Here is a 23953-nt window from a genome sequence, read left to right as displayed (position 1 = left end):
CCTGATCTGGAAGGCAGGGTGGCAGGCAGGAGGTGGGCGAGCAGGTGGGGGCCTGGGTCCCCGTGGGCAGGCGAGCCCCGGCTCTGGCTCCAGCTCCAGGCTGCCGGCCTCGGGCTTGCAAGTCCTAGTTTGGAGAGCGAGCGGCTGTGGCTGCTCATCTGCCCCCTCCCCCTCGCCACCCGCCTCCCCCCAGCTGAGACAGCCGTTATGAAAATAACCCGATTGGTAACCGACTGCACTTCCTCTCCCAGCGGTGGCTCCGGGCCCTGCAGCAGGCAGGCGGAGGGTAGGTGGGCGGGCACAGAAGCGTGCACGAGTTTTGCCTCCTGGCTTCTCTCCCCAAAGTTCCCAGAGCCAGGCTGAGTGACGGGCAGCCCAGTAGCCTCCCCTCCCTCTGGCACCTGTTTCAGTGCAGCCCCTGCCTCAGCTCCAGGAGGCGGGGGTGGGGGTGTGTGGGGGGGAGATTGGGGGTCAGGCCGGAAGGGGAGCTGGCCACCTAACGCCGTCTCCCACCCACGGGACAGGTCTTCTGGGGTCTGAGAAAAGCATCCGAGACAGCTAAGCACTGGCTCCAGACCTAATAACCACAAAAATAAATATCTGTCAAGTGTCTCACAACTTATAAAGCACTTTTTCACACGCGGTATCAGAAAAGAGGCTTGCAATTCCCCTGCGCTGGTGGCATTATGGTAAACGAAGGGGCACCTGAGGCCGTGGAGGCCTGTGACCGCCCACGGCTCACAAGTGGCTGAGCTGGGACTCCAGATCCTGGGTCTCGAAGCCCTGCCAACGGGGCGGGTCCCAGCTGCCCTGGCTCGTGTCCAGGGGAGGCCAGCCCCTTGCACACCCACATCCTGCCCAGGATGCCCGCCTGGCTCCCGAGGGGCTAGGGTGGCAGCTGTCAAACTTCCTGGTCCCAGGACTCTTTCACACTTAAAACTTGAAGTGAAGATCCCAAAAAGGCTTTGATTATGGGGGTTAGAGCTATTAATATTTACTGTATTAGAATTTAAACGGAGAAACGTTTCAAGTATGTGTTAATTCCTTTAAAAACAACAAACCCATGACACGTTAAGAAATAAAACAGACTTTTAGGAAAACTAAACTATTTTCTAAAAAAAAAAATTAGTGGGAAGAGTGACATTTTTAAAATTTTTGCAAATCTCTTTAATGCCTGGCTTAATAGAAGACAGCCGGATTCTCGTACCTGCCTCTGCAGGCAATCTGTTGTGATGTGCTGTTTCAGCTGAAGTATACGAAGAAAACGCTGCCTCATACTCACGTGTACTTAGAAAAGGAAGGAGTATTTTAATAGCCTTTTCAGCCAATTATGGACACTTTGCAACTACACTAAAATACGACAAGCGGCAGTTTCTTAAAGGTTAGTGGCTGTGTGGAATCTGGAGCCCCGTCACTGAACCTTTCACTGGCCCATCTTGCTTTCTGAATTTCGTAACGTCAAGCATTGGTCACTGGAAAATATTGGGCTAGTGAATTGTGCAGATCTTCCAAATGTTGACACATTTCCTCGTGCAATATCAAAAAACCACACTTGCTAACATATTCCGGGTCTCATGAGAAAAGTCTTTAAGTCCTGGGAAGCTCTCAGGCTCTAGAGAGTGCATCCGAGGATTCCAAAATTCTAATTTTCATTCAAAAGCTCGAATTTTATCATTAGCAACAAATACGGATGCTGTTTTTGAAGTGACAAGCTCACTTCATTCATTTTTGAGAAAACGTCTGCCTAATACCTAAGTCTGAAGAGTTTTGCATGTCAGGTGTTCTTTCAAATTAAAATGGTGTTCCTTAAAAACAGTGACTAGTACAGCTTGCAATTCAGTCACAAGAGTGCTTTTCAAGAGAACCAGCAGAGTTCAGCTTGCAGTAAAAGTATATTACGTACATGTCATATTTCTTCATACAGAGTATTTAAAAAGATGTATCTCAAGGATCCCGGCTTTATGAAATTAACCCTTTTACTGCATTTTTTGTTGCTGTGAGTGGGAAGAACACAATGGCTGCTGGTTTACATTGGGGCCACCGCCCTGATCTGTGTGAAGGTTCCAGCAGTTTCACCCAGGATTGCTTCTGCACCATCAGTCAAATATTAATACAGTGAAAAAGACAGCTCCGAAAGTAGTGTTATGAGAATAGTTCTGGCCTCAGAAATGCCTGGAAAGGCTCTAGGGCACTCCTAGGACCATACTTTGGGAACCACGGATTCAAAAGGAGGCCCGAATCCTCCAGCCTGGTGAAGGTGGCTTCGGTGTGTGGCTCTCCGATGCCCTGACTCACCCTTGGTTCTAACCAAGCCAACGTGTTCTCTGCCCCCCAGTCTGGCTGTGCCCAAGCTCGCTGCTGTGTCCCTGCACGTGGCGTAGCTTCTGCCTGGAATCCTGGCCCCCTTCCCCACCTGGTATCAAAATCCCAACTCTCGCAGCTGCCCTGGCCAAGAACACGTCACTCCCACTGATTATCCCCACCCCCCGTTTGGCTCCTCTGCCACTGGACCCCTGGGAGTCCTGATTCTCTCAAGTCCATATGCCTCGTTCCTCCCACCCACCAGACCGCCAGCTCCTGGAGGCCAGGGGCCAGTTCTAGCGCATCTGGGCACGCCGAGCACGGTGCCTGGCAGTGAGGCCAGTGCTTCCTGCTGATCAGCTCAGGAGGAAGGAACAGGGAATTCCGTGGGGGAGGGGCCAGAGCCATAAGGGGAGAGAAGGGTCCCGCACCCAAGGGCTGACCACAAGGCCCAGGCCGGCCCAGGCCACTTCTCTCTGTGCGCACAAGTGGATGGCGACAGCCTTGGTTTTAGCAGCTACCTTCTCTCCTCTCCAGAGGCCCCAAGAGCGACAGCTGAGCCCCTTTCTGAGCCGGGTGCCCTGCCCACTCCATGCTCTCCTGGCTTCCTTTATAAAACCTGGACAGCAGGATTCGGCGACGTGAAGTCACAAGGTGAGGGTGGTGGGCAGGGAGGGGAGGGGAGGGGAGGGGCTGCCTCAGACGCTGGGGGCCGCGCCAGGACCTTAGCTCTGAGCTCTTGCTGAAACAGCCCCAGTCTCTCCTTCATGTCCCCGGTGCCTGTCTCAGGGTCTGACTCCTGGTCAGCCCCAGAGAAATGTGTGTGGAATGAACAACTGACTCGTTCCTTTAGGGCCTGCCCTCCAAGCCATCCAGCCCACTGCCACCAGAGCACAATGCAAAGACCTGGGCCTGACAGGCAGCAGGCCTCCCAGCCTCCTCCCTCAGCTCACTCCCATACATATTTTTTCTTTTTTTTGTGAGGAAGAGTGGCACCGAGCTAACATCAGTTGCAAATCTTCTGCTTTTTGCTCGAAGAAGCGTGTCACTGAGCTAAATCTGTGCCCATCTTCCTCCATTTTGTTTTTACGTGGGACGCTGCCACAGCGTGGTCTGACCAACGGTGCTAGGTCTGCGGCCAGGATCCGAACCTGCAGACCCAGGGCCACAGAAGTGGAGTGCTCAAATTTAACCACTACGCCACTGGGCCGGCCCCCTCTCATACTTTTCACATTTTATTTGACAAACACATAACTCACTCTGGGCTAGACACTGTTCTAAGCATTTTACAAGTATTAACTCACTTAATTTCATAAAAATTAATAGGATTATTATCCCCGTTTTACAGATGAGGAAACTGAGGCACAAAGAGATTAAATAACTTGCCTGCAGTCACACAGCTAATAAGTGGCAGAGCTGGGATTCCAACCCAGGAGTCTGCTCCAGGCCCAAGCTCTTAACCTCTCATTCCCTCCCTCTAGATGCTTCTGTCAAAGCACCATGGGTCCCTCTGTGCTTGTGCACCTGGCACCTGGAATCCAACTGTCCTCTTCTGCCTAGTGAACTCTCCTTTATCTTTTCCCTCTCATCTTTTCAGAGTTGGTTCAGACATTGGCTCTGCCGGAAAGTTCTCCGGAGGCCAGGCTCCTGGGGGGTTAGCTGCTCCCACGCTCCGGCCCCTTCAGTCATTCTGGGCCAACAGCCCTGGTTTACAAGTCTGTATTCCCCACCAGATTGTGAGCCCCTGGGACGGTGTATTGCTTGTAATTGCATCCCCAGGGCCTAGAAGTGCCGGATGTGGTTTGAAGAGCGAATGGAGGGAAAAGTGAATGGTCCAGGCTCAGCTTCACGGATCAAGCTGAGAGCAAAGGGCTTCAGGCAGGCCAGTGACCCAGCGCTGCCCAGCTCCTGAGGCCTCCCTCCAGCACTGGGTGGGTACGCTGCTGGTCTGGGCTGAGCTCTCTGATCTCAGAGACGACTGAAACTCATCTCTGATGGATTGCTGATGTCTCCCTCTGAGACGCCCAACCCCCTGCTGAGAGTGTCACAAACCCCCGGTTGGCCCTCCATCCCTCTTCTCTGGTGACGGCCCCTCTCCTTGGCTTCTCTTGTGTCTGCGGCAGGCTCCCATTCCCCATCTGCCACGAGCACCATTCCCCCATCATCCCTCATTCAAAATTTAATTCCCCCTCTGAACCTTCTGGTCACGTTGCTCCCCCCTCCATTTCCTAGAAGAAATTCTCAGAATCCGCGGTCAGCCCCGGGGCCCCACCCTGCCCCGCAGGCTTCCGTGCACCCAACACGGGGGTTTTCCTGCCTTTCGGTCAGGAACTGTGCCCAAAATCTCTCTGAGAGATCGCAGGGGACAAAGGTCTTGTCCAAGGATTTGGACTCAAAGGTACAGAAGGTTCTGCCTCAGATTCGCTATGTGACCTCGAGCCAGGCTTTACCTTGAGCCTCCATTTCCTCATCTGATAAGGGGGACAGCACCCGCCTCGTCCTCCTCACCAGACCGCTGCAAGCTTGACAGAGACAGTGTTTGTTCACAGTAAGCAATTCCTCAGTTTACCAACACTTCGAAGAAAGAAAGTAACTCCTGAGGCCTACAAATGAGGACGACGACTTTGGAGCACAATTGGGCAACAGGTGTCTAGGCTGAAGAGACCCCACTCTAACCAAGCACTGGGGCAGCGCACACAGGACCAAGTACGAGAACAGTCTCTGAAGGACAGTTTCTATGACAAAACCCCTGCCATCGGCCTAGATGTCCATCAACAGGAGCCGGGGCACATAAGCTGCTATACAGGTACAAAAAGGAATAGGATAAAGCAGTTAAAATGGGTTCACCAGAGCTCACATTTCAAGACGCTTAAACTCCACACGATATAGAGGGAAAAATCTAAATTCAGAATACGTACGGTATATCATTTAAATCAAGTGCAAAACCACAAAAAGAGTACTATATGTGGCTATGGATGCACAGCTATGTAGGAGAAACTTTAAAACAGGCATGGGCATACAACCGCCACCGCCAGGACTGTGGTTTCCTCCGGGGAGGGAGACGGGGGCCTCCATCTCTATCTAAAGCATATACGACATAAGGGTAAGATTTGACCGAGCTAAGAGGCGGGTACGACATTATTCTGTGTACCTTTCTAATTGCAAAATATTTAATGTTTTTTAAAAGATTTAAAAACAGTTTTTGAAAGAGACCCCCCAGAGAGAGAAGAGCTCGCCGGGGATGCCCTGGGTCTTCTGTGGCTGGGTTTCAGCAGTGGCACGGGACCCCAAGTGTGCTCCTTACACTGTCGCACAGCAGGAAGCCCACGTCTGTGGGGCTGGAAGGAGGGTCTGCTCCCTAAGGAGGCCTTCCAGAGGAAGGAGAGGGGGGCAGGTTGTGTCAGTGGGGTGTCTCTGTGGGCTGGGGAGCAGGAACCAGCCTGCCCCCTTTCACAACCACCCCCGCCTCAGGAAAATGTCAGCAAGCTGGGGAAGGGGGGTGGAGAGACAGGCAAGCCGTGAACCCGCGAGATGCTGGGGCGTGGGCGGCGCAGGCCCAGGCTCCAGGACAGCTATTTTGGCAAGTGCTGTGATGGGGCTCAGCCCTGGCAGCGGAGAGGCCTCTCCATGGGAGCTCTGAGCTGGCGCTCGGCCAGGAGCAAGGGGGAGCAGGTCTCTGAAAGCAGAGGGGCGCTCTGGGCCCTCCCTCTCTCTTCAGAGCTCTCACCACGAGGCGCTGGGTACAAATGAGGCCCGGTGCGCCAAGCACCTCTCCTTAGGCCACAAGCCACCCACTGCCCCCAGGGTGATAGCACAGGCTCTTTTGAACACGTCCATTGAGTCTCCTGCTCCCTGCCCTTTGAAAGCGAGATAAAGGTCACAGACTTGCCCCTCCATCCAGACCCAGCCAGGGAGCCATGTGACAACCTGCTAACAACCCCAGTGCCCCTACTCAAGGGTCTCCCCCAGCCCAGCCTTGCTCCCCCTGAAGCTGGGATCCCTGTGGCAGTTCCCCCTTGAGGTCCGGGAGCAGATCACCTCCTGGGTCTCACTCCAATCCCACACAAGACAAAAGTCTCTCAGTCTCACGGAGCACTCAAACCCCCTCCCGGGCTCCGCCAGTTTGGGGATGGGAAAATAACAGGAGAAGAGAGTGCTGACCAGGAGGGCAGCCTGGCGTTGGGAAAAGAGCCTTGGGTCTGGGCTCAGGCGTGAGCTGTGTGATGCTGGGCCGGGCCCCTGACCTCTCTGCCCTGGCTTCTCATCGTAAAATGGGAAGCAAACCAACTACAAGGATGTTGTGAGGATCACACGAAACTGGTGCCTTTACAAGCTTCTGGCAACTGGTAATCGCCAGAAGAAGATGAGCTGGCATGGCACTCACCTGGACGCAGGGGAGTGTAGGGGAGGGTGGGGGTGCTCATGTCCTCACCTCGCCCTCCTCTCCCCGGGCCACAGAGCCCGTGGGCTCACTCAGACCTGCTCCCCACCGCCTAACCATGTCTCTGGTGTCTCAGCCGAGGAAAGAGCAAAAGGGAAGATGGCGGAACGAGAGCTCCTCAAGGACACTTGCTCTGGCTGGCACTTCCCCCCTGGAACTGCCCTCGAAGGCTGCCACCTGTGACGGGAGTGGCAGCCAGGCCTGAGCTGAGAACCCTGGTGGGTGGGGAACCACGCTGCAGGTGCCACGTGGGGCTGATACCCTATGGGGGACCTGAAACACAGCAGCAGTCAGGGGGGCAAGAGACGAGTGCCTGGCACCATGCAGAAGTGTACCCGCTCACCACCCAGGGCCCAGGGGAGCGTGGAGCCTGGACGCAGGGGTGGCCAGCCCCCTCCTCACCCACGCTGGCCCCAAGCTGACTTAGAGAACTGCTGGGGGGTGTGGCCTCCAGGAGGAGAGGCAGAGGGGGTGGCGAGGGGGAGGAGCAGAGGGCAGGTGGGAAGGGGCCACGCCAGGAAAGCAGGGAGGGCTCTGGGGTCCTGTGATGTGCCACAAATTGACATGACCCTGGAGTCAGGGGGCCGGAGCTGGGGTCCCAGACAACCCCTAGCTGGCTGTGAGACTGTGGCCCAGTCAAGGCCACCTCACTGGCCTCGATCTTCAGGGAGGGGCTGGGTTGGGCCAGATGACATGGAAGCTCAGGGCCTGCCTTCTGCCACACTGGGACTGGCCCCACTCTGGCAGCAAGAGATCAGATAACTCGCCAGGAGGAGGCATCTGTGGGGCCACCTCCTGCAGGTCTGGTCCAAGCGGACTGGCCAGAACGAGAAGCTCCCCTCCCACAGCCCTCCCCACAAGGGCAGCTGTCGCCCCCTGGTGTCACTCTAGCGATACTGCAGGGCAAGTGCCCCGGTCATCTTCCAGACCTTGAAACTCTCTTTCTTGCCTTTGGCGGGGTCTAGGGACCTAACCTCTGCTTCTCCCGGGGACCAGCACAGGCCAAGCCTCAGGACCAACGTCGCACTCACCTCCTCTGCTTGGGGGGTGACTGGCAAATTCTGGAGAGGGCTCAAGGACACTGAGGAGGGCAGCCCTGTTTCTCTAGCCCTCCCACCTCCAGCTGCCCAGGGCCTAGCTTTCCCTGACCAGGGCCACTCAGTCCTTCCTCTGTCCTTGCCTGGGAGGACACCCACTCTCATGCTCTCTTTTGCCAACTGAGCGTCCTGGGTGGCTCCGCATCCTGAGATTTGACCTTTTGGCGTACAGCACGGAGAGAACATGACAAGAGCTGCTCCTCCCCTCCCCTGACCTGTAAGGCAGAGACTCCTGCAGGAAGACCCTGAGAGCCCTACCCTAGCTCCGGACCTTGGCCAGCTCCCCACTGGCCCAGACGTCGCGAGCGTGGGGAGCAGGCCTGGGAGGTGAACCGACGCACAGCTCAGCCACTGAGGCCCCTTTTTCTTCCCAAACTGACGGGAATCCAGGGACTCTGGCTTGCTCCCGCCTCCCCTGGCCACCTGGGCCACTCCCAGTCTTAGTGGGAGCAGACAAACCACTCCAAGAGGCTCCTCGGGCTCCCAGACATCCCGGCGCCTCGGAGTGGGAGGCGTCCCTCAACACCCCCTCCCCAGTCACTGCAAAACCAACCCAAACCGGGGCTGCTTCGGCTCAGACTGCCCGGCGGGCACCCTCTGCCAGCCTGGACTTCAGGACCATGCTCACCTGGGGCCAGGTGGCATCACCTCTAAATGGGGCCTATTGTCTCAGACTTGTTCCGCAGGTGAGCTTCTTGCCCTCTGGGAACTAATGACTTTGAGCACTAATGAAGGGCAGTGGTGGCAGAGGCTCCCAGGGGCTCCATGGGCAGAGGCTCCCCATGTCTGCAGGTGTGAAGTGATGCCCCTAGGGTGCAAAACCAGCTAATCCACAAGCTGTGGGACCTGCCCAGGGTCAGGCTGCTGGGACCAGGCCAGAGGATGAGCGAGGCCTCTCTCCAGGTGGGCCCTGGAAGGGGAGGCAGCGTCGACTTCCCTCCCACTTCTGACCCGGCACCTTAGGCCAATAGAACCTGAATGCTAAGGCTGAAGGAAAACCGAGATGCCCCGGGATTCCAGCAGGGCCCCTATCTCCTCCAGGGATGGAGGGGTTGAGGGCTCCCCACAAGGACAGGTGAGGTGGGATGGAGCTGGGGAGAATCAGCACTCGGCTTTGTGTCTTACTGGGCTAAAATGGGGGAGACAGCAAATTGCTCCCCAGATTCCACGAGGTCAAGCCAGTTGTGGGGGCTGAGGTGGGCTTTAAGGAAAAGCCTCCTGAAGGAAGATGCCAAAGAGGCTGCCATTCAGAGACTGTTCCACCTGACTGGGCCAGGGATGGCAAACACATGGCCCACGTCCCACCGCTACCTGTCCCTGGCCCACAGGACAGCGTGCGAACTGATTACAGAACTCTCCCACGGAGCCAAGATCCAAACGCAGAATTCTCCAGAGCTGCAGCAGGCACCACCATCTACGTACTATCCTTGATCCGCCCTTCCAGCCGCTGTCTGTTCATTTATCAGGCCCCTCAGCCCCAAGGTTCGAGGGTGCATGGGAGGGGAGAGGAGCAGGTTGGGGGAAACGCAGAGGGTGGACACCCAATGGGAAGTAAGAGCCAGGTAAAGAATGAGCAGAAAAGATGGAGCAGAAAAGGTGGATTCAGCTGGGGCACTGGGTCCTTCCCCTGAGACTGGCAACCAGCAAAGGTGGCAGGACCAAATAAACAGCATGAAAGGGACAGTGCCCAGGGTGGGTGCACTATCCTGAATGCCCTGCCTGCTCCCTACGATCAAAGCCAGGGGAGGAAGGTCAGCCCCAGTGGGCATCTGATTCTCTGAGCTCCCAGGCCCCTCTGGGGAAAGTCTTCTCCTCCAATGCCTTCTCCCTGAGTCTACTGGATTTTCCAAATACATTCATTTCTGAATGCCCCACTGCCCCAGCCCAGTGCCACTGCACCGGGGACACTCCTTACATGCTTTCAAGGTGCTATTGGACTTTCTTCTATTCAGCATCCTATCAGATCACTTCCCATCCCCAGAGTGACGCAACACTGCGCTTCTCAAACTTGGGAGCGTACTAGAAACACCTGGGAAGCTTTAAAAAACACCCAGGCCCCACCTCCAGACCCATGAGTCAGACAGGCCAAGGGGAAGGTCTAGGAATCTGTGTGATGTTCTGTTTGGGGACCTGGCAGACAGAAAGGGAGGTGGGTTTTGGAATCAGACTAGAGTTCGAATTCTCTCTCGGCCTCTTCCTTGCTCTGTGACTCTGGGCAAAAGACTTATCTCTTTGAGCCTGTGTTTTTGTCATCTATAAAAGAGGAGAAATAACGCTAATCCTGCTTACTTGAAAGAATTATGTAAAGGTACTTGTTGGCTTTCTTGCGTCTTGCTCTTCCTCCTGGAACTGCCTAAAGTTCATGCCTACACGTGCAAATCTGTGCCCTGCAGAAGGGGCGCAGCCACAGGTCAGAAGAGCCAGCACTTGGCACCCTGTGGGCAGGGACAGGAAGCCGCTGGTGGAGCCCCTCCCGCCCCCTCCGGAGCCTGTGAACACTGGAGGCGACATCCTGCAGAGCTGGGTGTAAAGTGCTCCATCTTGCAGGGCTGTGGGTGACAAAACAGAGGTACCAGAAGCTTTGCTCTTGGCCCCGTTGTATGTGACATTGAAGCCTGCGTGGCTTCACAAGAGCCCACGGAGCTCCATCTGGCAGTGTGAGCATCCAGCTCTCTGGGTGTGCTTGGCGACACAGTGCAGGTGCAAAGAGCAGGGCTCTGCTGGGGGGAAGGCAGGCAGAAGGCATAGGTCAGCATTATAAGGACACCAACGCACAAAATGGGAGACAATCGCCCATGTCACTCGTGGGTAAAGTCTACCCCGGGAAGGGACAGGGCAAAACGGGGACCAAATGCCACAAAGCCTGGGCAACTGAAGAAAAGGGAGAGGGTGGCCTTGGGCAGACGCCAAGCGGTCAGAGTCCAGTCTGAGTTCGCTCTGGGGTCCTTAGCTGATTGGCTACAAGCTCCTCAGCCACTGGGGAAGGGCAGGGGGCAGCCAGGAAACAGCCCAGGGAGCCAGATGGGGTCCTCACGGGGCTCCACCTTCCCTCACCTTACACGGGGCTATACCGTGGCAGGAAGCGGCTCCCAGCCAACACCGGTGCGCTTGTCATGAGCTGTCTGTACTCAGTCTTTCCACACCCTCCCCCAAGTTCCTCACCAGAGTCCTGGTCAAAGCCCCGTCACAGGCACAAGATGGGGACATTTGGTGTGCTGGGGGAGGGGGCAAGATGGAGCTTGAACAGCCAGCACAGATTCCAGACTGCAGTCCAGCCCATTCCTTTCCCAGCAAGGACTGGAAGCAGGGAGGGGAAGAGACACCTACTGCCTAGAAGTAGGAGAGTTTGGGGGTCTCCCTGCTAATTGAGAGCAATGGAGGACAGGTGGCCCGGCACCCCCAATCCCAAGGAGAGGCTGAAAACGCTGAGCGACTAAATCAGTGACCAGTGCCCCAGGACAGGCATGTGTGGTGACAGGAGCAACGGGGCCATGTTCTGCAGATGCCATGCAGCGGTAGTAGGCGACCGGGCACCACGGCAGCCCAGGGGGGCGGCGGGACCCCCATCTCACCGGGGTTAGGAGGCTCAGAGGGAGCCCTGTGCTATCAGTGCCAAGAAGTGGCGAGCGCCCAGCTGCGGGGGCCCTACCTGCCGGTGCCAGGGGGCAAGGTGACTGTCTCGCTGCGGGAAGCTGACCCTGCCTCGATGCCACAGAGGAGGAGCGCTAAGCGGCCGGCGCCAGTGCCTGGACGCCGGGGGACCCCCGCACGGAGCCAACGCCAAGACAGCCCGTCCGGCCGGGGCCCGGGGGAGACCTCCGCCAGCTGTCAGTCTCGAGGGGGCCGAGGATGCCGGCCGGTGCCCGCCGCCGCCCCGCTCACCTGTGCCCGAAGAGCCGCAGACCCGGGAAGCGCCGCTTGCTGAGCCGCCGCGGCGCCTTGTCCGGTTCGGGACCCGCGTCGCGCTCGGAGCCGCTGGACGAGGCGGAGGCCGACTCGGAGTCGCTGCTCCGGGCCTCGGGGCTGCCGTCCCGCGGCTCCATCCGGCCCTAGCCCCGGCCGGCGGCGGGCCCGCGGGAGACGCCCATGCCGGGCCGGCGGCCGGGCTCAGCACGCCCGCTCCGTGCCGCCCGGCGCGGCCATGGCGCGCGCTCGCTCCGCCCGCCCCGCGCCGCGCGCCCCCGCGCCCCACGCCCAGGTGCCCGGGAAGCGGCCGCCGCCGCTCCAGGAAGTGCCGCCAGCCGCGGCCGCAGGACCCCGCATAGCTGGCCGGGCCGCTGCCTGCCCGCCGCCGAGCACGCCCCCTCGGCTGCGCGGCCGCGCCGGCCCGAGGCGCCCTCTGCCGGCCGCCGGCCGCGCAGCACCCCGCCTCGGCCGGCCGGAGGGGCGGGGCCTAGAGGGGCGGGGCGACCGAGGCCCCCGCCCCCACCCGTCCCCGCGGCTGGTCCGCCTGCATCCCGCGGAATCTCGGGCCGACACCCCCAATCTTCTCCTCCTCCGAGCACGCCCCCCCCCAACAGCCTACATGCTCACAAGTGAACCCCCGCGAGGGCAGCTGTCACCACCTCCCCTCCCACAGCCACGCGGAGTAGACACCTTTCTCGCACACTCTGTGCCGGCTCACAGCCGTTCAATCTCCACCCTTACCCCCAGGCTCTTCCACATCCCACCCACGGGAACGAAAGTCACACAGAGCTCCCCATACACACGGAACAAACAGGCCTCGCATACACACGTACGTCCCTCATTGCTCGAACTCACGCCTCCCACTCCAGCCTCTCACACTCAGAGGGACATACCAGGACGAAAGTCACTCAGCGACCCTCGGGCACACCAACAGAGAAGGTACACGTTTCTCATGCAGATTCGTCTTTCCACAGCTATTCACAGTTGTTTCCAAGACTTTCACACACTCCTAAGATGCAGCATTTTCCCAATACACTATCCAACGGAACCCGTAGATGGCTTACACACTCCTAAATACATCCACATAAGGACCACACTCTCATTCACCAACATACACACCCACGTAGAACATACACATCTTTCTCCTGTGCACAGATACCCCCAAGAGGGCAGTGACACATTGCCACATCGCTCTCACACACACATCACCCACCCAGAAATATACCTCGCGGGTACCCACAAACACACCCCAAGGGCAGCAGAGGTTGTCCCCCTCTAGAGACGACGAAAGCAACTGGAACCAGAGCAGTCACCTGTAGTGGCCCAGCCAGCACAGGTGCGGGGGAACCAGCAGCTCGGGCAGCCCCTGATAGCCCCTGCAGGGCTCACAAAGTGGGGCCGGGAAGCCGGAGAGCATGGTCTGCTCCCTCCCAAATCCTGCGACCTTGGTGCCCACACCAACTGCCCGCTGCTTCTGCTATTGCTCCTCTCTGCGAAGCCACATCCTGTCATCTTTACTCTCACCCTTTCCCCTGGGGTTCTGGCAGCCCGTTTCCCAACTGTAGCCAACCACATGTAGCCTGTGCTGGGGGCTGTGACCTCTGGGCAAGCCTGCCGCTTTGAGAAATAGCACCCAGAAGCTCAGAACCTCCTCCCAGCTTCCTTCAGGTTTCCCGTGGTCCTGGCAAGGTCTGACAGGGGAGGTGGGGCACCAGCCCTCCAGCCAGCAGCAATGCCAGGGTGGCCAGGAGGAGGGCAGTGAAGTCCCCAAGTCGTCGACACTGTCCTACTGGGGTGCATGTGTCCCTTTGGGGAAGTTTCTCAATGGTTCTGACACCCAGCTCTGAGGGCAGTTTGCAAAAGGCCTTCCAGCAACCAACGCCGCTCTCCCGTGCAGGCTCCTCTTCCCAGATCCCGCTGCTCTTAGCTCCCTCAACTGTGAGCCTCCTGCAAGCTTGGCCCTCCACCACACGGCCCCCCAACAATTCGAACATCAGAGCTCCCGTCTCCCTGCCAGGAACCTCTTTGCCCTTGTCTGAACCTCCGCAGAGCCGTTGGACAACAGGTGGGTAACCCCACTTATGCCACGACCCCTCACCCCAGAAAAAAGACTCATTGAGGGCCAGAGGTCCCCCTGCCCATGCCCAGGCCGCCCCGAGTACCTACTGTGTCTGGGGGGCCTCGGCTGGGATCTGTGGCACGTCCCAGGAGCGGTAGCGCCACATCTGCCTCAGTGCCCCCGGCCGCTCCCCTTCTTCTGTCCCCAGCGCCTCCGCGGGGCCCAGAGCAGTGGCCTCATCGCAGCCTCCCCCAGTACTGTGGCCGGCCCCCAATGCGCTCATCCTGCCCGACGACTCTCTTCCTCTTTCGGCACTTCCTGACCGGGGGGCCCTGCGAGAGGCCAGCTGGCTGCCCCAGAGGAGGGCCACAGGCCTCCCAGGCGCCTTCCGCTGGCTGGGGCAGGAGGCTGGCTGGGAAGAGGAGCTGCACGAGAGGGCAAGAGGCAGGTGAGGACAAGCCCAGCCCAGCAGCCAGGAGACAGCCCCAAGAGTAAGAGGCTGCCGGGCAGCCAGCAGGCCTGCCCGGGCTGGAATCTGAGCCTCAGCCGCAGTCTGGCCTTCCTCTCCACTTAACCTCTCCGACCTTCCCCGCAGGGTCCTGCTGAGGGCTGCCACCTCATCACAACTGACGGGTACATGGGTGGGCGGTGCTCAGCCCACATATAGTTCTCTTTCCTTAACACCTCTGTCAGCATCGCATCATCTAACACAGGGTCGGGCACGTGGATAGTGATGGAGTGGGAAGAGTAACCAAATTGGAGCTAGAAGATGTGGGCCTCTGTCCTGTTTCTGCCACCTACCAGCTGTGGAACTGGATCATTCATCCCCTAAGTATTTAGTGAGTGCCTTCAATGCTTCAGGCGCTGCATCAGAGTCTATAGCAGTGAGCAAGGAAACAGGGCCCCAAGCCCACGGAGCTTAGATTCTAGTGGGGAAGACATCTAGGAAATGAATAATCAATATGTAAAATAATGTCAGGAGATGAGATGCGCTATAGGGAAAAATGAGGAGGATGAGGGTGCTACTTAGGTAGGGGGATCTGGGAAGGCCTCTCTGAGGAGGTGACATTTCAGAACAGATCTGAATGAATCCAGAGAGCGAACTATGTGTCTGGGAGAACACTATTCTAGGTGGAAGGAACAGTAAGAGCAAAGACTGAACAAGGAATGCACTTGAAGTGTCTGAAGAATAAAAAAGGCCACACTGTGCTGGACTTTGGGGCCATCACGGGGACTTGGTAAATAAATTGTAAGGCATACGCTTACTCTTTATTATTCAGGTTGGTTCCAGGATGGAAAGTGTACCTTCCTCAAGCGCTCTTTACTCACAATGCTCTATAATTAATTCTTTAGCTCTCTATGTGTGTGTTACCCCAGAAGGCTGTAAATTTCTCGAGGACACAAATGGTGTCAGCTCAGTTCAGTTCAATAAACATTTACGCTACAGAACGTGCAGACACGGGAGTGCTCACGATGCCATCCTCAGAGAGCTCCCTCTGATGCTGTAATCACCTTTGTGTCCCTCATGACTGGGACATAATATTTCTCAAGAAATATTTGCTTAATAAGTCATGCTATGTCACGAGTCATTAACACTCAGTAATAATAAAACAATAGCTAATATTTCTTGGACACCTCCACGCCACAAACCTTGGAATCCTTGTCACGACCCTATGAGGCAGCTCTCGTTATTTTCCTCCTTTTATAGATGGGGAAACTGAGGCACAGAGCTGCTAAGTTCATCTGTCCAAGGTCACCCAGCTGGTCAGTAGTGGAAATAAGAATCGGACCCCAGAGTCTGTGCCTTTAAATAAGACATCCTGTTGCCCCTCCAGGCTTAGTGGCATAGCAGGGGCTTTCCCTCCAGCCCCTCATCTCTGAATCCCTCATGCTGTGGCCCATCAGGGACTCTGCCAGCCAGGCCAAGGGCCATTCTAGAATGAGGCTGTTGCAGGGCCCTGCCCTCTCCCAGGGATTCTGCAAGTAGCTTGAGCAGTTAAACAGAGGAAATGGGGCTGGGCTTGTTTTCCAGCTGAGGCTTCTCACAGCCCTGGAACAGCAGAGAGCAGGAAATGTGGCTCCTGGAGGGGAAGCTGGGCCAGCTGGAGGCTCTGGGAGGCAGAGCAGTCCCAGCTGGGGCACGGGGGTCCCCTTGGCCTTGTACTCTCTGAAGCTGTCATCACTTTCCAGGTGGGGTGGGGGAGGGTAGGACTGGAAGGCACAGGTGCACAAGGCTGGGGAGGACGCCCTTGGCAGTTCCTAGGACAACATGTGCTGGCAATTGGGGAGCTGGGGACCCCTCAGAATCCAGCCAGATCCACACAGGAAGAGGAATCTGGGTAAGAAAATTATTCTGGGCTTTGTGGAGGCCCCAGAGAGTGAGGCGTTCTACTTTCCGTGGCCTGGATGAGCAAGTGGGAGCTGGGGAGAAGAAATGTACCAGGGCACCAAGCACTCCACCTGCGATCTGGACAGCCTCTGCTCTCATAACCAGCCAGGACAGCCTCCTTGGCCTGACCTTCAAAGCTCCTTCTGCTCCGGTTCCTTTCTTTTTCGCCTCTTCGTCCAGGCTTTCCCTGCTGAGCTTTCCTCTCAGCCCACACCATGCTGGTGCCTGCCTCGAAGCAACTGTTGGACAATTTCTTCCCTCCTTTTTTGCACTCTCTTCAACATGCCGCCCTCACCCCTGCCATTCCATTCTGCATATGCTGCTCTCCTTACCCTGTCTGCCCTTAATGATTGGCCAGTCAAAATCTCCATCCTTCAGACCCCAGCCCAAGAAACAAAAGTGGGGAAGTGGAAAGAGCCCCAGCCACTGAGTCCATTTGTTCAAACTCCAGCCTGTGCTGGGTGACCCTGGGCAAGTCACTTAACATCTTTGGGTTGGACCCGATGATTTCTAAGATCTTGTCTAGCTTTGCCGGTTTCATTTGGATCTCCTCCCCTGATCTCCAGGTTTTCACTCATTCATTCATTCGTATGACAAATATTTTGTAAGTACCTACTAAGTGTCACAGCCTGCTCCAGAGCCAGCATTCCCATCCCACTGATTTATCTCTCGCATGCATTTTTGTTCCCAAGAATATTCCTAGATCATGTGGCCTTTTGGGCACATTAGTCTTGTCTCCTTACAAGATTCTTGAAGCCTCTGTTGCTGCTGGCTAGGTGCTGGGTGCACAGTATGTGCTCAGTAACTTCCTATGGAAATTGAGTACGGTGTCCAACAAGTTGAACAGGGGCAGGGGGACTGGCTTCCTCTTGCCGTGAGTGGCTCTGGTGAGACATGGGGGATTTTTGAGGCTAAGTCCCTCCCTAGCAGCTAGGCCTGTGATCCAGGTAGCTGCTGAAGCCCTTGGGAACAACCCAGAGTCCAAGAGTACCTGCCGATCGCTGGCCCCTGCCCCACAGAGGAGCAAGATGCACCTGCGTTGGACTGTAAGTGCCGCTGGCTAGTGACAGATGGAAATTCGATTAGGCTCCTTCTGGGAAGCCTCATTAAAGTCCTGAGCAGGAGGAAATCTGGAGGAGGGGCTGGGGACTCTCTCCCACTGGGGCCAGAGAGCTGTGGAAGCCCAGCAGACACAGGTGGTCCCTCAAAACACCATCTCTCTTGGAAACTGTCCTTTGGTACCTCCGAGGCCCCCGGCTGGAGGGGAGGGGGGAGCCTGGGTGGCTCTCCTCTCCATCTGGGTCAGCTGGATCTGCCCTAAAGAACTCTCTTCTGCCCCCAGCCTGGACTGTAGCATCAAGCCCCCAGGGCAGGATCAGGGGGACTCCAGCCCCGCAAGTCTCCCCCGCTCCCCCCATCTGTTGGCTCATAAACCCAGATGGCAGAAGCATCTTTTATCCCCCACTCCTTGGGATATGTGCACTTGGTATAGAGCCAAAAGAAAAGATCCTAAGGATGGAAGTCCAGGCTCTTGGAAGCCTGACAGAGTAAAAGGAGTTTTTGGAGTGAAACCGATCTGAATCCGGATCCTGGTCTACCAGTTCCTGGCTGTGGGACCTCAGCAAATTGCTTAGCTTCTCTGAGGCTCAACTTCTTACCAGTAAGATGCTGCCCAGTGGTCCTCAAACCCCCACCTACTCTGCGCTCCCCACTTAGTCTTCCTTCCCCAGACATCGCAGGCCGAGAGCACTGGTCAAGCACAGCAGAGCCCAGCAGAAGCCAGATTGAATCCCAAGGCCTCTCCGACTCGCTCTGTGTATCCTTGAACAGAGGTTTCCCCAGCCTGTGCTGCCCTTGTCCTCAGGACCTGGACCCTTGAGGACTTTCTCTTAATGCTCGGCTCTGAAATTGCACCAATTGAAGCAAAAATGAGACCTGGGGTTTTTCAGCAGCTCACACACCAGAGAAGCTGTTTAAATGCTTCTGCTGGAATTGGTCCTCCCAGCTCCCCTCTGAAATGCCCGAATAGCTTGTGCCCACTGGTGCGAGGGGTTGGGGGCGCATCAGCTGCTGGGGGGCATGCCCCAAGCACCCTCTGTCAAAACAGGGTCGGAGAAAACCCTCTTTCTTGGATCTTAGTCCTGGTGGCTGCTGCCTTCATGATGAGCCTGGCTCCACCTCCGGCTCTGCCCTCCTTGGCCTTCGACTCTCTCGTCAGCAAGAACCTCAGGTCCCTGGAGGGAGGAAGGCGTTCTGGGAGTTGGCCCGGGCCCCGCCCTTCCCAAGGGAAGGAAAATGGAGAGACCCCCAGCTTCCGGCTTCCTCTGGCAACAGGCCCCCTCCTCCCGCTGCAGCTCCGCTCTCTGCCCCCGGTTTTTGCATTTTTAATTCAGGACAGAATGTGATCTCTTGCAGCATGTTGCTTTATCCTGTTGCTATTTAAATTACAAATCGGCCCCATCTCCCTGTCACTCCTGGGTTATTTTTAGCTTCTGGTAAATAGCAGCAGGGAGAGTGGGATCAGGTGCCCCTCCCTCGAGGAGCTGTGTACCCACAGCCCCGTGCCCGTTGCTGGGGGACCCTCCCCTGCCAATTGGCACCCCCAGTCGCTTCCCCCGAGCCCCTCTGTGGCAGTGGAGCGGGTATGGAGAGGGCCGCAGGCTGGGACATGCATGCTTGCTCAGCCCTTTGCTCTTGAGTCTCTGTTTTAACTCTGCCACCCTCAGGTCTCATCACCCATCCATCACTCAGGGTCTGCCTCCTTCAGAGGCCTTCCTGGACCCCCCCAACCCACAAGGCGGTCCAGCCGCAGAGGGCCAAAGATCTGTCTCGCCTCTGCTATGAGTCAGGAACTTCACGTCTCTTATCTTCTTTCATCTTCCCAGCCACCCTCTTGTGCAGGTATTACTGATCCCAGGTTTCCATGAGGAAACAGGGTCAGAGGTGAAAGCGACTTACCCAGCGAGGAAGGGGCAGGGCTGGAATTTGAACCCAGGTTTTCTGACCCCAAGTCTGCATGCGTGTGCGTTGCACTGCCTCTCGTGGCAGAACGCATGTGCCACTCTGCCCAATGCCCACCATCAGCTGGTTTTCCCATGTGTTTGTCCTGTCCCATCTATGGGATCAGGGGCTGGCAGACTATGGCCCACGGGCCGTATCTGGCTTGCTGCCTGTTTTTGTATGGCTGTGAGCTAAGAATGGTTTTTACAATTTTCAATGGTTAGAAAAAAGTGAAAGAATAATATTTGTGAAAGTGGAAATGATATGAAATTTAAAGTTCAGGGTCTATAAATAAAGCTTTACTGGAACCCAGCCATGCTCATTCGTTTACATATAATCTACGGTTGCTTTTGCACGACAATGGCAGAGCAGGGTGACAGAGACCATGTGATCCCAGAGCCTAAAATATTTACTGTCTGGCCCCGTACTGGATCACACTTTTGTCAAGGGAAGGGACCATGTCCCATACTTTCACGTCGTACAGTGCCTGGCCCAGGGGCAGAACTCCAGACAGAGGTGCTGGTCTTCCTTCAAGGCCCTTCTGGGGCCACAACAGCATGCAGCACGGGGAAGGCCCCTGCCAGCCACATCCCAGTGATTCGGCTCCCGTTTTCCCTTTCTCTCTCTCCTTCAGCTTCTTCACAGATGAAACCAGTGGTTTCCAAACCTACCTGGCTATCAAAATTAGGTGGCGGAGGCTTTTAAATTTGAGATGCCCAAGCCCAACCCCAGACTATGTGTATCAGGATCTCCAGGACTAGGGCTTTAGAAATGATTTGAAAAGAGATCCCCAGGTGATGTAGTTTGGGAACCACTGGGCTTAGCTTCAGAGGCCCAAGTTCTGCATCTTCTGACGGGTCCTTTCAGACCAAACCCAATGCCCCTTGCTCCCCTCTGGCTTTTCCCAGGCTGGAGGCCACCTTCCAGTCGTTTCTTGAGCCCAACCCTGAGCATTTAGGACTTCCTTAAGTGTATGGGAGGTAACTTTCTTAATGCCCAGATGCAGACGCAAGACATAAGAGCATCACCTCTCTGCCCTTTCTGGACTTATTGGAAACCAGATCCCATTAAAACCAAACAAGAAACCACCTCTCTCAAGTCTTTCTCTTGCCTATTTTCCTGCATCCCCCACTCCCTCCACATCGAGTTTCTCCTGGCACAGACCTGCCATCTCTCCATCACCTAAACCAGCTGCCACGGCTGCTTCCAGCCCACGCCGGGGCTGTGGGATGAAGGGAACCTGTTTCTCAGAAACCCCCACGCCCCTAAAAGCTTCTACTGTCCTGCTGAAAGCCCCCGTCCTCGCTGACGTCAGAGGCAGCCAGGCCTCAATCCAGCTTCCGCTTCCACCCCTCGCCCTCAGATTTTTTGCCCCCGCATTCCTATCTAAAAAGCCTTTTCTCTGTGTGAAGGGCTTTCAACTGCTTTTCTTAGCAACTCCTCACAGCAGGGGTGGGAGGTTGAGCTTCAGCCAGAGCTGCAGGGAACGGTGGCAGGCAGAGGGACGTGAAAAGGGCCCCCGTGGGCCTGAGCTCCTGCCAGCCCCCATGGCCTGTACAAGGAAGGGTGGCACTGGTCACCAGGCCACTCAGCTCTGCAGCCACGTGGGAGGGCTTAGCTGGAAAGCACAGCTCGTTCCACTGGGGTCCCCTGGGCAGCCTAGGGCTGCTGTCTCGTTCCCAGGGCTTCCTCTGCCCCTTACCCAGGGGGCTCTTCCTGCCTTGATGCTCTGTCCAGTCTGGTCCTAAGACTGGGCTCCTGGCCTGACCCTGGGGTACAAAGAGGTGCCTTGCCTGACCCGTCCAAGGCTGACAGCTGGAGCCCACCCTGGGGCTGTCTCCTGCAGCCCTCACACAGGTGACCCAGTGGTCTCCTGATCCCTTCACAGCCAGAGAGGAGCCATGGCTCAGTTACCTTGCATCCTTAGTGACTAGAGACCTCAAGTTTGGGATGTAGAGAGGCCTCCAGTCAGGAACCACCCAAGGGGAATCCCAGCCCTTGCAGCTGCCTCTGTGTGTGTGCGCGTGCAGCATCTTCCATCTCAGCTCTTTAATTATTCTCTGCTCCCTATCCTCTAAGCCTCTACCCCATTCTGGTCTCCTTTCCAGGCCCAGATGCTGTTTGTCCCTGACTCACAGCCAAGGAAAATCCTAGAGTCACCCCCTTATGTTATAGGGGAAGAACTGAGGCCCAGAGAGGGATATTGTCTAGCTCAAGGACACAAAGCAAGTCACTGGCAGAAAACAGAATACAAGCCAGGTCTCCTGACTCCCAGACTAACATTTCTTTCAGGTTTCTACAGTCTATACCCATCCCCCATCCATTCTTCTGCACTCTCCTCCCTTAAGGGACTTTCAGGGGCTCCTTTATCTGCAACCAGAAGGCATGGGACAGAAGAGGCCCTCCTCTCAGCATGGCATTCTGGAAGGACTTGGTAATGGAGCCCGGTGTACCTCTGATTCCTTCCCCAGAAGTGAAGGTGGAACCCACGGGAACCTAACCGACTGCCCACTTACTCTGAGCATCTCCCTCCATGATGGCGGAGAAGCCTCACTCCTTCTCTCTCAACCTCCCCGAGGGATGGAGGCCTCATGGCCACTAAAAATACCGGAGCCCTTCGAGCTCCCGGGGCTGGGCTGGTTTTATGAAACCCCTTCCCAGAAGCCCCAGAGAGAAGCAGGCCAGCCTCAGACACACCCCAAAGCCCCGAGGTTGTAACCAGATGGGGACCTTGTCCCCTCTAACTAGGCTGAGGGCTTCAAGGACTGCAGATGCCTCCATGTCCCTGCTGGACCCTGCAAAGGAGGTCACGCTGGGCCAGGGGCTTTAGCGGGGGCAGCCTGTCCAAGTCGAGGCTGTGGTCTGGGAGGGGAAGAGGGAGGTGCGGGCTGCCCCTCCCATGCCCCCCCCCACCCCCCCGTGTAGCTTAGCCACCCTTGCTGAGGGGCACCTCACTGTCTCCATCCCAGGTCACAGAAGTAGTCCCTGGGGCCCACTCCAGCTGTCTCCTCCAGGGGATCCCTGAGTAGAGGCGGCTGGACCGCGGAGGCTGGGGATCTTTCACAGGCGGAGATGGTTTAATTAAGAAGAATCGGCTAGAGGCGCCAGGTTCAGCCTGCCACTGGGGGTGCCAGTGAGGGCCTGCTGGTGCAAAGGGGTCCAGGAGCGGATTCCCTTCCCCATCTCTAGGCATCAGGGGCTCAGCCCTGGTGGCAGGGAGCATCTCAGTCACTTCCACAAGCCAGTGCCTAGCACAGGGTCAGCACACAGGAGAGCTCAGGTAGGGCCTAGTGAATGACTAAGGGGTCCCTCTTTCCCCAGCAGAAGGGCCAGGGGGTGTCTCCCGGCTCTCCCTAGGGCAGAGGGGTTTGTAAGGATCACGTCTTGGTTATTTCTCCCCTCAGCGCCCAGTGCGGTGCTTGGCACGCAGTTGGCATCAGTAATTCCGTGTTGAATGAATCGGGCTTTCACGGTTCATATAGACAAGAGGTCCCAGAAGCTCTCCCTTCCCCCTGCACACGGAGGACAGAGACCCCCCTGGAAGTCATTTCTGAATCCCCAGGGCCTAGAGCGGCGCGGGGCCAGCTGCGGGCGCTCCATGAATGTCAACTGAAAATGGGGGTGGTCCCAAGCGCTGCGCCCCCCCCGCCCACGCCCCCGTTCTCCTTACCTGTAGGACACCTGCTTTCGGAGGTGCATCTGGCGGAAGCGTTCCTCCACCGGGGGCCCAGCGGCCATGCCCCGGGGGCCCTCGGGCCACGGCGGCGGGACCGCGGGTTCCTCCCCGCGCCGGCAGCGCCGCCGCACCACCTCCTCCTCGGCCGCCCGGCCGCCGCCAGCCCCGTCCCCGCGGGGCCCTCCACCGCCCGGCCCCTCGGCCATTCTGCGGCAGCCGGTTCGCGCGGCCTCCGCGGCCTGTCGGGGTTCCCTGCTAAAGTTGGGTCTCCCTTCCTCCTGGGCCCCGGGACGCGCGGCGGGGACCGAGGCAAGTGCTGGGTCCCGCGCGTCCCTCCCGACGCCGGGGCTGCGCCGACGGGAGCAGCGGGATGCGGGGCGCTGCGCCTGGAGGGGCCGGCTGAGAGCCTCCCGAGCCCCGGGGGGTCCTTGGCGGGGGTCCTCGGTGGGGGTCGGGGTGCCGCGTCGTGCGCGCCGGGGTGCCCCCCGGACGGCTGCAGCCGGAGCCCGAGCGGAGCGGGAGCCGGAGCTCGCTCGCCGCTGCTGCGCGCCCGAGTGTCACCTTAGAGACACCGCCAGCCCGCGGGGTCCGGGGGGAGGCGCCGCCCCGCCCCGCCTGCCCGGCTCGGGCACGGAAGGAGCGAGCCCGGCCCAGCGGAGGCCGGCACGAGCCCTACCCCGGGGCGCAAGGCTGGGGGCGTGGGGCGCCCGAGGAGCCCACCCCTGCGCCCCCTCCCCCGGACCCCGCGGCTCGGCAGCTGCCAATCACAGCCCCGCCTGTCACTCAGCGGCGGCGATGCGCTCCCCCCCGCCCCACCCCTCGTCCCGCGCTTTCCGGCTTGGCATTCGCCGCGCCGCCGGGCAGGTTGGGGGGGGGGGGGGTGGGGGCGTTGACATGAGCTGGCTTTAACCCCGTCGGCGCCACTGGAATTTAGAGACCCGGTTAGATTTGGGGAAGGGGCACAGGAACACACTCTGGGACGCCTTGAATTTGGGGATGGATCTGATCGCCGGTAACACCGTCTCTAGGCCTAGAGATATTCTGGACTTGCCCGGAGAGGGACCCCGCTGGGGGTGAGGGAGCT

The 23953-nt window shown here is 57.7% G+C and overlaps 1 protein-coding gene across 18 annotated transcripts in view; it reads right to left on the bottom strand.

Moving 5' to 3' along the window:
- The window catches only part of DGKZ (diacylglycerol kinase zeta), a 41131-nt gene extending 17755 nt beyond the window's left edge, over nucleotides 1–23376 (bottom strand). For 3 of the 18 annotated variants that reach the window (XM_044749776.2, XM_044749779.2, XM_044749778.2), the window contains exon 1: nucleotides 2–140. Coding sequence is in view for 10 of the 18 variants with exons in the window: in XM_044749782.2 (XP_044605717.1) it covers nucleotides 22864–23075 (212 nt within the window). In the remaining 8 variants the exon portion in view is untranslated. Of the gene's footprint in view, nucleotide 1; nucleotides 153–11721; nucleotides 12022–13907; nucleotides 14235–22863 lie in introns of those variants that run through there. The other 15 variants (XM_044749784.2, XM_070487591.1, XM_044749783.2 and 12 more) reach the window with 11 other exon arrangements.
- Between the last annotated feature and the right edge of the window lie 577 nt (nucleotides 23377–23953).

Source organism: Equus asinus, chromosome 17, assembly GCF_041296235.1.
Source record: "Equus asinus isolate D_3611 breed Donkey chromosome 17, EquAss-T2T_v2, whole genome shotgun sequence".
Classification (NCBI taxonomy): Eukaryota; Metazoa; Chordata; class Mammalia; order Perissodactyla; family Equidae; genus Equus; species Equus asinus.
Note: the sequence above shows the minus strand (reverse complement) of the source record. Positions and strands in the feature narration are given on the sequence as shown.